This window comes from Xenopus laevis, chromosome 5S (genome assembly GCF_017654675.1).
Source record: "Xenopus laevis strain J_2021 chromosome 5S, Xenopus_laevis_v10.1, whole genome shotgun sequence".
NCBI classification, from domain to species: Eukaryota; Metazoa; Chordata; class Amphibia; order Anura; family Pipidae; genus Xenopus; species Xenopus laevis.
The window spans coordinates 67,637,566-67,650,894 of record NC_054380.1 but is presented as its reverse complement, the minus strand read 5'-3'; the positions used below and the strand labels follow the sequence as shown (position 1 = coordinate 67,650,894).

At 35.5% G+C, this 13,329-nt stretch overlaps 1 protein-coding gene across 3 annotated transcripts in view; it reads left to right on the top strand.

The window, feature by feature from the left end:
- The window catches only part of grik2.S (glutamate receptor, ionotropic, kainate 2 S homeolog), a 339,099-nt gene that overhangs the window by 206,482 nt on the left and 119,288 nt on the right, over positions 1-13,329 (top strand). For all 3 annotated transcript variants that reach the window (XM_041564634.1, XM_041564635.1, XM_041564636.1), the window contains exon 7: positions 10,494-10,637. In XM_041564634.1, coding sequence (XP_041420568.1) covers positions 10,494-10,637 — 144 coding nt within the window. The remainder of the gene's footprint in view (positions 1-10,493; positions 10,638-13,329) is intronic.

Genomic DNA, 13,329 nt, shown 5'->3' with positions numbered 1-13,329 from the left:
ATAGGTATAACTAAATACTTTCTTTTTTGTAATTTCATAAATCATCTTTACATACCATTACACAATACAGAATTGTGCCTATAGGTTTAGGTACCATACTATTGTCTTAAAATGTACATTTTTAAACCACATAATTGCTTATTTGATGTTAAATGAGGCAAATAATTAAATCCACAATAAAATGTTGCATCAAAAAATCAAATAAGAGAAGAATATGTGAATTTGATTTGTGTAAAGGGAAAGTCCATAAGGGGAGGCCATTTCAGATCATGTAGCTTTAAATTGCATTAAATTGCTTCCATACATTTGTGTACATTTTCAGATTGAATGTATGCATTTCCAGAATAAATATCTTAATCGAGTTTTGTCCCAAAGAATTTTATTACAGGAGAACCAAGCCTTAAAAAAGAATATGGCTAGAAATGCTATATATTATGTACTGAATTTACGGAACCAGCCTAAATGTTCAGCGTCTCTATATTAGTAATGATTCAGACAAAATTGTCACAGGAGTTTCCCATCTTGGATTTTGTTATAAGTGTCTGTGACACGCACATGCTCATTGTGCTTTGAACAGAAAAAGATATGCTTAGGGGTCGTCACAAATAATCAAGCAAAAAAATGAGGCTTGTCTGTCATATAAACTGATACTATAGGGCAGATTATTAGAATTTGATACTAATTGTGCTGGTTTTTAAACTGCGATGTAGCAATAATTATTTACTGATCAGCCTCAGCCTTATATTATGACATTTATATTATATATATTCAGTATATTGTGCCTCGTTCCCTAAGCACAGTAACTGACAGAAGCACAGATCATGCTGTAAATCAGCAGAAAATAAGATGGGGCGCTACAGAGTCATCTTTGAAAGCACAGATATTTAGTGATAAAGGGCTGTGGTTGCCTTGGGCTGGTATAAAAGCCCAAAACATAACGTATAACATTTCTGCCCAAATCTAAGTATTAGCCAAGAGAGGCTTAAAGGACCAGTAACATCAAAAAGACTTTTTAAAAAATGTGTTAGTTTACAATGAAAAATAAAAACATCAAGACAAATTATGCTTTAAAATCGCAAAGTCTTTATTAAGAAATAACTTACCAAAACTCTGCTTCTGCTCCTCTTCAGAAAAGGAGAAGGGATCACCATCTTGGAAAGTATCTGCTACACTCACATTCTCAGTGGGCTCTGAGCAGCAGTTGAGAAGCTCTGGTTCAGCGTCAAGTGATTCTCTGCACTTCGGCTCTGCATCCAGGGACTCTGGTAGCTCGGACTCTGCACTCAGTAACCCTTTTTAACCGTTTGTATTGAAAGACTCAGGTTTTGTGCTTAAGGGACCATCCTGCTCTTTGGAGCTCTCTCAGTTCTGGATCTAGTCTGATGAACAGGTTGCGCCCTAGTATTTCCCAGGAAAACTTCGAAACTGCTGAGGAAAACACAGTGGAACTTGTTTCCAACCCAAATGACTATTTGCACTGGCAGGAGACCTCTGTGCTCTAACTCGCATACAAGGGACCCTCTGCCCCAGTAAGAAGGACACACATATTGGGTGCGCCGCTGATGAATCCCAACAACCCGACTCATCGGATACACTAGAGAGTCAGTATAAAGACATAACGGGTCACACAAGGGCACAGCATGGGACCTCTCCAAACCCCCTTCCCTGCTCCCCACAGCGAGGAGACACTGCCACACCGCTCTGTGCCAGCAGCTAAATCGAAACAGCGAGCCTGCCCCAATCCACAGAAAGTTCATGCTTGAAGAGCTGCTGCACTTTGCAGCCATGTACTGGAACGGCTCATTTCCCAAGAAATACAGCCAGGGGTGCAGAAACACACAATCCTTCGTCCTTATAAAGCTGGAATAATGTTGTATATAGGAAACATATTATACAGGGATTGGTGCGCTGACAGTAGCATGGAAAGTGGGAGCTAAAGAATTCAGCAGCAGATAGATTGGGAGGAGAAATCGAGCTCCGCTCGATAGATCGTTGCTTGTCGCCTTTTCTGAATAGGAGCAGAAGCGGAGTTTTGGAAAGTTATTTCTTAATAAAGACTTTGAGATTTTAAATTATAATTTGTCTTTGTGGTTTTTTGTCGTTGTAAACTAACGAATTTTTAAGAATTGTTTTTTGATGTTACTGGTTCTTTAAGTTTACTGTGAATTTGTGAGCCAGGTAATGTAATAATAATCTATGTTGTTTGTTGTAAACATGATAATAATTCCTTGATAGTAGGTTTTCAGGTGCAGAGTTTTAGTTTACATGTAAAATTTAGCAATATTCACAAATGTTAATTTCCCCCATAAATGCTCCTGGCAACTTCATATAGTTAATTTTAAACCAGACTCTTATAAATATAGTACAGTATATTGTATATGCTCAGTTACTAGCTGAGCCTTTGAGCCTTTTTATGTCTTGTTTTTTGAAAAAATCACTTTCTTCATGATGCAATACTAAAGGGCTTATTTACTAAAATTCAAATTTTTTCATTATTTTATAAAAAACAATTTGACCAAACTCCCATCCACAAATTTTTTTTCTCGGATATGAAACCCGAAAAACCACACATTTTTCAGACTATTGTACAAAACCCAGTGCAGATCATGATATCTTCCAATTGTAAAAGGGATATCTGCCATCTACATGGCCTCAGCAGGTTTGAGATGTGGTATTTTTCGACTTTTAGTAGTCTCAGGGTGTAATACGTCTCGAAAAATTTGAGGGTTTTTTTTTTTTTTACAAAAAAATAGTGTTTCCTCCTTTAAATCTCTGACCAGAACAATTCAGACTTTAGTAAATAATCTAAATGTGATAAAATAATTTCCTTAAAGTTATTACAAAATACATTTTTTTCCAGATCATATGTTTAATAGATAAAGTAAGATTGTCATGTGTCAGTCATTGTAATTCTTTTCTGAACAATAAGTAGACATTAAAAATACACACTTTGTTCACTGTACTCCTGACAGTTCACTAGAATGTATATCCTGCAACTTTTAATGATAGTTCTGTGTATTTCAGGATTGTCGTAGACAGGTTTCGTGAAATGAAACTGTCACCAGAATAATGATAGTCTCTTAAATATGGCATAACTTTTAGTTCTTCTGAAAGGTACTGAGAGACAGGAAGAAGTTTAATTTCCTAGTTTAAATCCAGCGGTGGCATAAGGAGTCTTCCTGGTCATTTGGGATGCAAAGAGGAAATAGAAGTAAAACCTGCCTTTGAATATGTGGTATTTCCAGAGTTCCATCAGTGGGGCTCATTTATTAAAGCAACGCAGCGCATAAGTGGACGCAAAAGATTGTCTGCGCCATCACACGCGTGATCGCTAATATATTTGCGTGATATTGCGCATAACACAGAGCTTTTGCGATGGTTTTGTTTATGCGCATTGCGCAAAAGATTGGGCATTTATGTCACAAATGATGCCGTGGTTGTTAGGGGCGTGGCTGTGGGCTTGGCTACAATGCGCTTGCACTGCGGCCGTCGCAGATTTGCGTCTGTATATGTGCAAAACTGCACCCGGGCAACAGCACCACAATTTTTACGACTGCCTCTTCGTGGCGTAATAGTAACGCTCTTCAAAATGCGCATTCCTGCCCAGCTGCGCTAGTATATTCACATTTTTGCGTTTCATGTTGCTTAAAAGAGAATTTTATATATGTGTGCAGAGCCACACTGCTAAACTGGGTTCTGGCAAATACAATGGTGCTGCTGTTGGTGGGGATGTTTGTTAACTCAAAGTTAACTCAAAGATGAACAACCCCTGTAAAGTGCATATTAACCACGCCTTCCACCCAACATGTTTATATTGACCAAGGTTCCTTTAAGGGTATCAGGTAGGCTAAACACCTTTGCAACCAAACAAATATTAGCACAGAAACAAATGCAGATGCGTCTAAGTGAACGCAATATGCGCAATATGTGACGCAACTAATTAAAGCAGCGCATTCATACATGAGCACAACTAATCCTTACCTTTGCGGTATCTTCCTGTGCGCACAATTTATTATAAGCACTGCGACAGCTGATACGCAGTTTCACACGTCGCACCTGTCTGTGTCTACATTAGCGCACAAATTGCACTGTTAAGGTATCGTGCACTACATTATTAAATACTCGCATGTGCTGGGCAAATGTAAGGCCACTGCGCTCTTTTTAGCGCTGCGCTGCGTTAATAAATGAGCCCCAGTGTGTCATGCTTAAACATGTGGAATTAGCGTTATTTTGTTTCACAATTTAGTAGCTAAGTCAGTTTACCTACAAATACGTAGCTCTGTATAAACAACCTCTCCCTTCACCCTTTGCTGTGACTCTTGAGGCTTACAGATAAAGGTTCAATACACAGGGGCTTATGTGTTTACTTTTAATCTAATTATCTACCTCACACTGTGCTTTAATGCTTAATAATATGTTGATGTATGCTAGGATTTGTAGTCCTGTAACACATGGATTTCTTTCCATTTTGAAGGGAAACTTTTTGAGCCATGTGGATTTTGGATGGAGTGGTGAACATCCAAAAACACCTGAAATGCATTTGGTAAATGTTATATCAGCCTGAGACCTGTTGATGGCTAATGTGGCTATTTCTGTAGAAATGTCTAATCCTCTTATACTTTATTATTTCCTTTGATTTATTTAAATGTTACAATGATATCATGCCATCCCTTGTATCTATGAGCTATGGCTTCCCTTTGTAGGTCTCATTTGAGTAGTGTCAGTTTTATGAAAGTCTGAGCATAGCTGCTCTAGAAGTATGTGTGTCAGAGAGTGTGGGTCTGTGTGTAACTGTGTGCTTATGTTTGTGTGTGAATGTAAACAAAATATAAATCAGGTCAGAGAAATCTTAAATGTGGTAGTTTATGACACAAGACGAAATTGCAATATTCTCTGTTACAGTACTTAGATTTTGTAATTTTGGTGGAGCATACTTGGTATTCTGTACCTGTAGGACTTCTGGGTAATGTAATCCCCTGTGCCTTCCACTACAGTACTTCCACTACACTATAGAGCAACTTGCTTCAACCTGCTGGAAGGAAGGGATTCTCAAGCCCTGTGCCCTGCCTCCACCTCCAGGAAGAGGTAGTGGTAATCAGAGAGGAACAGGAGGGTTGGGACCAGCCAGGAGGAGAGAGATGTGCTGGGGGATTTGGAGACTGACATAATGTGCATTCCAGTCTGTTGAATGATAGGCCAGAGAGAGACTGTTGTTAATCAACAATCAAACATTGCAGTCTGCAGCCAGTGTGATGTAAGGAGTGCAGCTTGTCAGCCATTTGATAAGGAGAAAGTTACAGTGTGACGAGAGGCAGGATTCTTTCTGTTTGTTTAAAGGGATACTGTCATGGGAAAAAATATTTTTTTAAAATGAATCAGTTAATAGTGCTGCTCCAGCAGAATTCTGCACTGATATTCATTTCTCAAAAGAGCAAACAGATTTTTTTATATTAAATTTTGAAATCTGACATGGGACTAGACATATTGTCAATTTCCCAGCTGCCCCAAGTCATGTGACTTGTGCTCTGATAAACTTCAATCACTCTTTACTGCTGTACTGCAAGTTAGAGTGATATCACCCCCCTCCCTTTCCCCCCCAGCAGCCAAACAAAAGAACAATGGGAAGGTAACCAGATAGCAGCTCCCTAACACAAGATAACAGCTGCCAGGTAGATCTAAGAACAGCACTCAATAGTAAAAACCCATGTCCCACTGAGACACATTCAGTTACATTGAGAAGGAAAAACAGCAGCCTGGCAGAAAGCATTTCTCTCCTAAAGTGCAGGCACAAGTCACATGACTGGGGGCAGCTGGGAAATTGACAAAATGTCTAGCCCCATGTCAGATTTCAAAATTGAATGTAAAAAAATCTGTTTGCTCGTTTGAGAAATGGATTTCAGTGCAGAATTCTGTTGGAATAGCACTACTAACTGATGTGTTTTGAAAAAAACATGTTTTCCGATGACAGTATCCCTTTAACTGTAAGTTATTAACCATTGGGTTGTCAGTTTAAGGGACATTGCAAATTATATAATCATACATTATCCTGCTAGTCTATTGGCGGGAGAGGCATATCATTCAAGGAGAGTGGGCTGCATTGCTTCCCGCATCATACTGCACCAGAGGGAGCACCATTTATACCCTTATCAAGGGCCACATCATCATCTTGAGTGACACAAAGAGAAAGAATCCAGTTCCCCAGTTCAGAAACATTTAGTGGAATTTACATTTGCCTTTTATGTAGGCTGCTGTGCCATTGGCAGCCCATCCAGCCTTTTCATCCCATTAAGAGGGCCCCCACAATATATCCAGCTGGCAATGAGTTAGACTTAGGTGTGCACAAAGGAGTTTGAGGGGTTTGCTGGGGGGCTGTTCTTGGTGAATTGTTATAGTTACTGCAGTGTTAGCCAGAGCTAGTAAGTGCTAATTGTCTGGTTACTGTTCACCAATTTTCTAACCAATCTTTTCTTACAGCTGAAGCTGTTTAATAAAGTCAGGTTGTGCCTGTTGCACTACCATCTTGTGGGTCTGGTTACTGGGGAGTCGGCGTGTCACCAGGTTAGAGAAAGCAGACTTACATCTACCACTGCCAACACCTAAGGATGTGCTAGATTGTTGTTTGTAATAATAACATAGATATGAGCTACGTAAATCATGAATCATGGTTGTTGAATCACTAGACAAGTCATTAATAATATAAGAAAAGATCTTTTGGCTGATGCTGACCTGATATGATGTCATCTGTAATAAACAATGGCTGATGACTTGTCTTAAGTGCTGCCATTGACTTTTACTTATTGCTCATTTGCAATTTATAGAGCTCACACTTCCTTCATGCTTTTAACAAGATTTACTTAGTTGTATTGCTTTGCCATTTCCTACATTTCCCCATATATTCTTTTACAAAATAAAAGAAACCGAAACAATAAGAAATGTACATTGTCAGTTGATTGCATTTTCCTCTAGCTGACCTTATATGCAATTTTACTAAAGTCAGCATGTTAAAATACATAGCTTTAGGCAGTTTTTTAAAGCAGGCAAAGTAATGTACAGGAAATACTATACAAGCAACTATTTCATAATGTCCATAAATCATGTATTTCCTTTCTTCACAAATAAAAGAATTATCATTTGATTTTTGTAGTGAATAAGCAATTTTTCAGAGATACATTTTATACAATCTTATTTATAATATAAAATTATTGGAATGACACTCTGCTTTTTCTGGGGGGGGGGGGGTTATTTTATTACCCAACTTAAAGGGGACTATTTATGAAGCTTCTAATTTTTCTGGTCGAGTTTTAAAGGGTGAAAAATCAGACATTTTAGAGTAAAAAAACTTTTTATGCTCTGAAGCTGCTAAAAATCTGAATCGGAAAACCTGTCAAAGTCATGTAAAAGTCAATGGCAGATGGACACTTTAACAATTGAAAGATGTTTTTTGCCTTCATGATTCTTGATAGTTTTGTGCTGTTTGACACGGGTTGTCATTCGATAATACGATAAATTTGAGTTTTTAGGATGGCAATTCGATAATGTTGCATGATTCAAATTGTAGCACTATTTTGTTGAGACTTTTCCTGCACAGACAATTTTTAATCAAATTTGTTAATAAATTAAGCAAGATCGCCTTTGGGAAAAATAATAATAATTACTGTTTTAATCATTACCAACTCTTGGTGCCACTGGGAAGATTTTGAAAAGAATAATGCTGTGCCTTATATAAAACAGTATCTTTCCTTTCTCTTTATACACACTTTTAATGTATAACCCCATATCTAATTAAGGGGGGTGATTTATCAACATTTGAACATTTTGACATAATTAGAATTTTTTTGCACAAAAACTTTAAAATTCCAATTATATTTTCAAAAACCTGAATGTTTGATATTTATTAAGCACAAAAAAATCAAATGCAAAACTTCGGCATCTAAAAACTTGCGAGTTCATGTAGACGTCAATGGGAGTTGTCCTAAGCAACATTCAAGCTATTTTTTAATTATAGAGAGTAGAATTTAGAATTTTTCATATCCAGTTTGCTAGAATATTCATTAGTTAACAAATATATATATATTGAAACTAAATAAACTAACCTTAGTAGCTAACCGTCTGATAATAACAAATATAGAAAATAAAATCTGGGTCTATATTTCTGAGTTAATATTAACACTTGGTTATTGGTTGGTAGACTATAAACTTTCTATTGCAGTGTTGTTCAATAAAAAAATGTTGCTTGGTTATACCACCCAGCATCCCCAAAAATATGATGCTGATATTTTGTGGATTATTTATCAAAATCCGAATTTTTCTGATTTTGTTAAATAAAAAAAAGTCTGACCAAACTAGAGACCACAATTAGCCCTTATTTATCAATTAAAAAAAAAATATCAGATAGAGAAAAACTGCAACTTTTTCGAATTGACACGGAAACCCACATTTATCAAGTGTGACACACAAAAAAAATAAGTTTTTTTTCTGAAAAACCAGCATCAAATACTAAAACATCTTTAAACATCTTTAAATGGTTAAGGGGATATCTGTCATTGACTTGAATATGAATTTGGCAGGTTTTAGATATTTTTGGATTTGGACTTGGAACTTATCTGGGTCATAATGAATAGCGAAAAAAAAATCTCATCTTTTTTACTATGACTTTTTTGGATTTTCGGCATTAAAACTGACGCTGCAAAAAAATCACCTTAATAAATAACCCCCTTCATGTTATGATAAGTTATGATGCTAATATTTGTAATCTAGCAACATTACCGGTTCCTTATTATTTTGCTTAACCCTTCATGCTTTCTATTGTAAAGAACTAAATAATTTCAACTACTAAATAATATGAAAAATAAATAAATAAAAGGATGCAACAATACTTAACTTTATACACTATTTGATTGAAAGCTGGAAAATCCTTATATATTAGTATATTAAGATTATGTAACTGCATGTGCATCTATTCCTGCATCAAGTTATTAAAAATGTGGCAGTGCTGCAGAGAGGCTACATCATAGACCCCAACTGGCAGTCTGTCATAAAAAAACATACATAAAAAAGAATGAAAGCCTCTTTATTGGGGAAGGGAGGCAGACCAGTTAGTATCCATCTTTTTTTCGGTGACTGTCTGTCTGTCTGCCTCCCTTCCATATATAATAGCTGCAGATGGAACACTGTGAGGTGAATACTATACCTGTCATGGAATGCTGGGGGCCCACACAATTTGCTTGTTATAAAATGCTGAGGTCTACACACAGGAGTATATTTATCAAAGAGTGACATTATAGCTCTCCACAGTCCGCAGAGTGAAATACCACCTCTCTTCATTAATTTCTATTGGATTTTTAAAGGCGTATTCATCAAAGGGTGATAGTGAAAGTTCACTATTTGATAAATATGTTTTGTTCCAACATCGCCACCTGCTGGTCAGTTTCCCACCAGTGTGACCACCAAGTAGTCAAGGAAGTTGTCAAGAGAAAAAAAGAGGGTGATGTTCTTCTGCTTAGGAAAGATTTGAGAAATGTTTTCAATTTTATTCCTAAGCAGAAGAACATCAGAGCAGCCTCTTTCTTTCTCCTGACAACTTCCTTGACTACTTGGTGGTCAGACTGATGGGAAACTGACCAGCAGGTGGCTCTGTTGGAACAAAATTTATTCATATTAACAGTACATGTATCCCTTAATATCTTGGAATAAAAAGAAAATAAATAAGAAATATACATTGCACAAATGCTTAGAATAGAACTCTCATCGATTTTACATTCACTTATTTTAAAGGTTTATTTATCCTTTAAGGGCACCAATTTGAATAGACTAACTGCACAGTTTAGGCAGCTTCCCCAGCTATCCACACACACACACACACCTAGGGGGTTATTTACTAAACTGTGAAATTTGTGATTTTTTTTCATAAAATTGGACTTTTAAAAAGTCACACATTTTTTGAAATTTATTAAACCATGAGGATGGACAAGTCTGAATCTGAAAATCCGGCATCTCAGAACTGTTGAAGTTGCATATTAGTCAATGAGAGAAGTCCCAATGATTTTTTGATGTGTGCTGGGTTTCATGCAATATCCTGAAGTTTTTTTTGAGTTTTCGGGTGCAAATTAAAAAAAAAACTTGAAAATCGGATGGAAAAATTTGAAGAAAACATTTTTTTCGGATTTTTCCATTCGATTTTCACTATTTTTTCAGAATTTTCACCCGAAAACTCCGAAATATATATATATTTGGAAAATCATATGTTTCTTGTGTTGTTCTGCATACTCTGCACTGTACTGTGACAAATAGTAAAGAATCAACAGTTTATTTTATTTCAAAATGTAATTACAAAAAACAACATTACCATACTCAGTCTAAAGGATCTATCTCAAGGATCAACTAAATTAAACTGTAATATAACCTAAAAATAACAAAGGGGATTAGGGGTTATAACTGTAAGTATAAATGTAATTGTACATTAGAATTACAATGTTGCTATGTTTTAATTTCAGACTGATGCTGCATTAATGTATGATGCTGTCCATGTGGCATCAGTAGCTGTTCAGCAGTTTCCACAGATGACTGTCAGCTCTTTACAATGTAACCGCCATAAACCTTGGAGGTTTGGTGCCCGCTTTATCAATCTCATTAAAGAGGTATGTTTATTTTAACCAATTGAAAATATTATTTCCTCTACCTGCAACACATAAGGGCATATTTATTATGCTCTGTAAAACAAATTCGCTGTATAAAATATATGGCAAATTTATTAAGGTGTGTTTAATTTTCAGTCATGTGAACGCCAGATTTGACACCGTTTTTGATATTGCTTCTGGTGGAAGACACTCTTAAGAAAAAACTCTTAAAAAATGTAAACCTTTTTTTACGCCATTTTTTACACGGCTACAATAAGACATGTGAACTTCATACTTAAAAAAACTTGAAAAATTACATAATCACAGGGTTAAATTTATATCATTCTAGTATATATATATATATTTTTATATATTTTCCAGAATATATTAAAATAAAGTCTAAGATAGGTTTGGAAACCCTAATTTGAATTAGTTTAAATTGAATTATTGTAAATATGTTAATTGTTGCTAAAACAGCCCCTAAGGGGTAAATTTACTAAAGGGCAAAGTGTCTAACGCTGGGGACAATTCGCCAGCATTACATTTTTAGGCATTTACTAATGGGCGCATGCGTAACTTCGCTTGCGTAAGAGACAGACGCTAGCACTCATTCGCACTCTATCGCCAGGCAAATTTTTGCTCTGACGAATGGACGTTACTCTGCAAATTCACTAAGATGCGGATTGTACTGAACGTTACCTCTTTCGCCAGCTCAGACCAGACGAAGTGCAATGGAGTACATAGATCTTCCTCATTCTTCTGTTACTTACATCATATTTTTTAGTGGAAAAAGTTTCTAAGTTCAAAAATGCTGGCGTCTTTTCCTTTTTTTCAGTGATAGCCTGCAAAAGTCCTTAAAAATGTTTTTTGGGTAACCTGGTTCCCCCATACATTTTCTAAAATATGGAACATAAACTATACAGTGGGCTCATATATAGTGCAATATAACAACTCTATTTTCTTTATTAAGGTTCCCTGGACTTGTGTAATGTAATGTATTTGCTTCAACATATGTCCATTCAACTTTATAATTTCCAGCCGTATGCAAATTAGCCTGAGCGAAGATCTCTAACGAAGTTGTGCTAGGCATAATTGAATGCTAGCGCATCTTCACTTTGATTGCCAAAGTAACGCAATTGAAAATTTGCCAGCATTCGGCGCCCTGGATGCAACTTCATGTCTGAGCGAAGTGTTGCGCTGGCTGCGAAGTCGTCACTGGCGAATTTTCACTGCTTAGTAAATTTACCCCTTAAATGTTGGAATTTTTTAAATGGATTTACAGATCAGTTATAGATTTATGTTTGACATTTCTCAGTAATATGACAGTATCACTTTCTGCGATAAGTTCATGCTGAGAGACAATATTTGGCAAAATACCATGATTTTTTATCTGCCTACCTTTATTTTTAATAAACTGGCATGAAAGTTGTATTCCAGTTTGTTATTAATGTGCATCTGGATGAATAAATATTGAAACAAGGATTGAGTAATAATGTTATAACATGTGAGGGATCATAATATTGACATATATTTTCTGTGACTTCTAAAAACAGAAATCATAGCTTAATATATATGTAGAAATTCAGCATATAATTGTAGTACAGGTATGGGACCTGTTATCCAGAATGCTCGGGACCTGGGGTTTTCCGGATAATGGATCTTTCCGTAATTTGGGTCTTCATGCCTTAAGTCTACTAGAAATTCATTTAAATATTAAATAAACCCAATAGGCTGGTTTTGCTTCCAGTAAGGATTAATTATATCATAGTTGGGATCAAGTACAAGCTACTGTTTTATTCTTACAGAGAAAAAGGAAATCATTGTTAAAAATTTGGATTATTTGAATAAAATGGAGTCTATGGGTCTATGGAGTCTATTCGGAACTTTCTGGATATCGGGTTTCCGGATAAGGGATCCTATACCTGTACCTTAAAATCAACTATAATTCACTTACTGGGATATTACAATTATTTGAATAAATTACATATATGCATTCTAATGGCAATATTTCAGTTGTAACAAATATTGTACACTTTATTAAAAAATAATAACTGATACAATTAATAATAGTCAAGATGTTTACATGAAATGCTTTTCTTACTGATTTAACATCATCTATCACAAGTTCCATGGGATATTTAGTACAGAGAAATATCATATTTTACACACTCCATTTTACTAACTTACTGTAGATGAGTTTGCTATTCCCATTTAAACCAACTATGTACTTAATACTAATTGCTGATGAGTAATAAAGATTGCTGTGGGATACTATATTGAAGTAAATTTGTACCAAACCTGCACTATTTAGCTATAGTCATACAGTCACCTACATGTATAGTTTTATGTGTAGAATATATATTCTAAGATATTATTTAAATAAAAATAATAAATATTATTACAATTGTTTTATGAAAAATATTATATTGATTTTTTAGAAAATGTATATTGCTATATATACCAAACAACTATTTTTTTTATGTAACCATAATGTAATAAATATCTGAATGAAAATAATAAAACAGGAAGGTAACATAGTCAAGCTATTTTTGGCAATGTCTTGAGATCTACTGATCACCAGCTAAAAATCTACCGGTAGATCCAAATCTACTTTTTGGGCATCCCTGGTTTAAACTGTTTATATAATAGCAATTAAAAATGCTTTTGTTCTCTTAACAAATTAGTTACTGAAATATAATGCACTGATTAATGT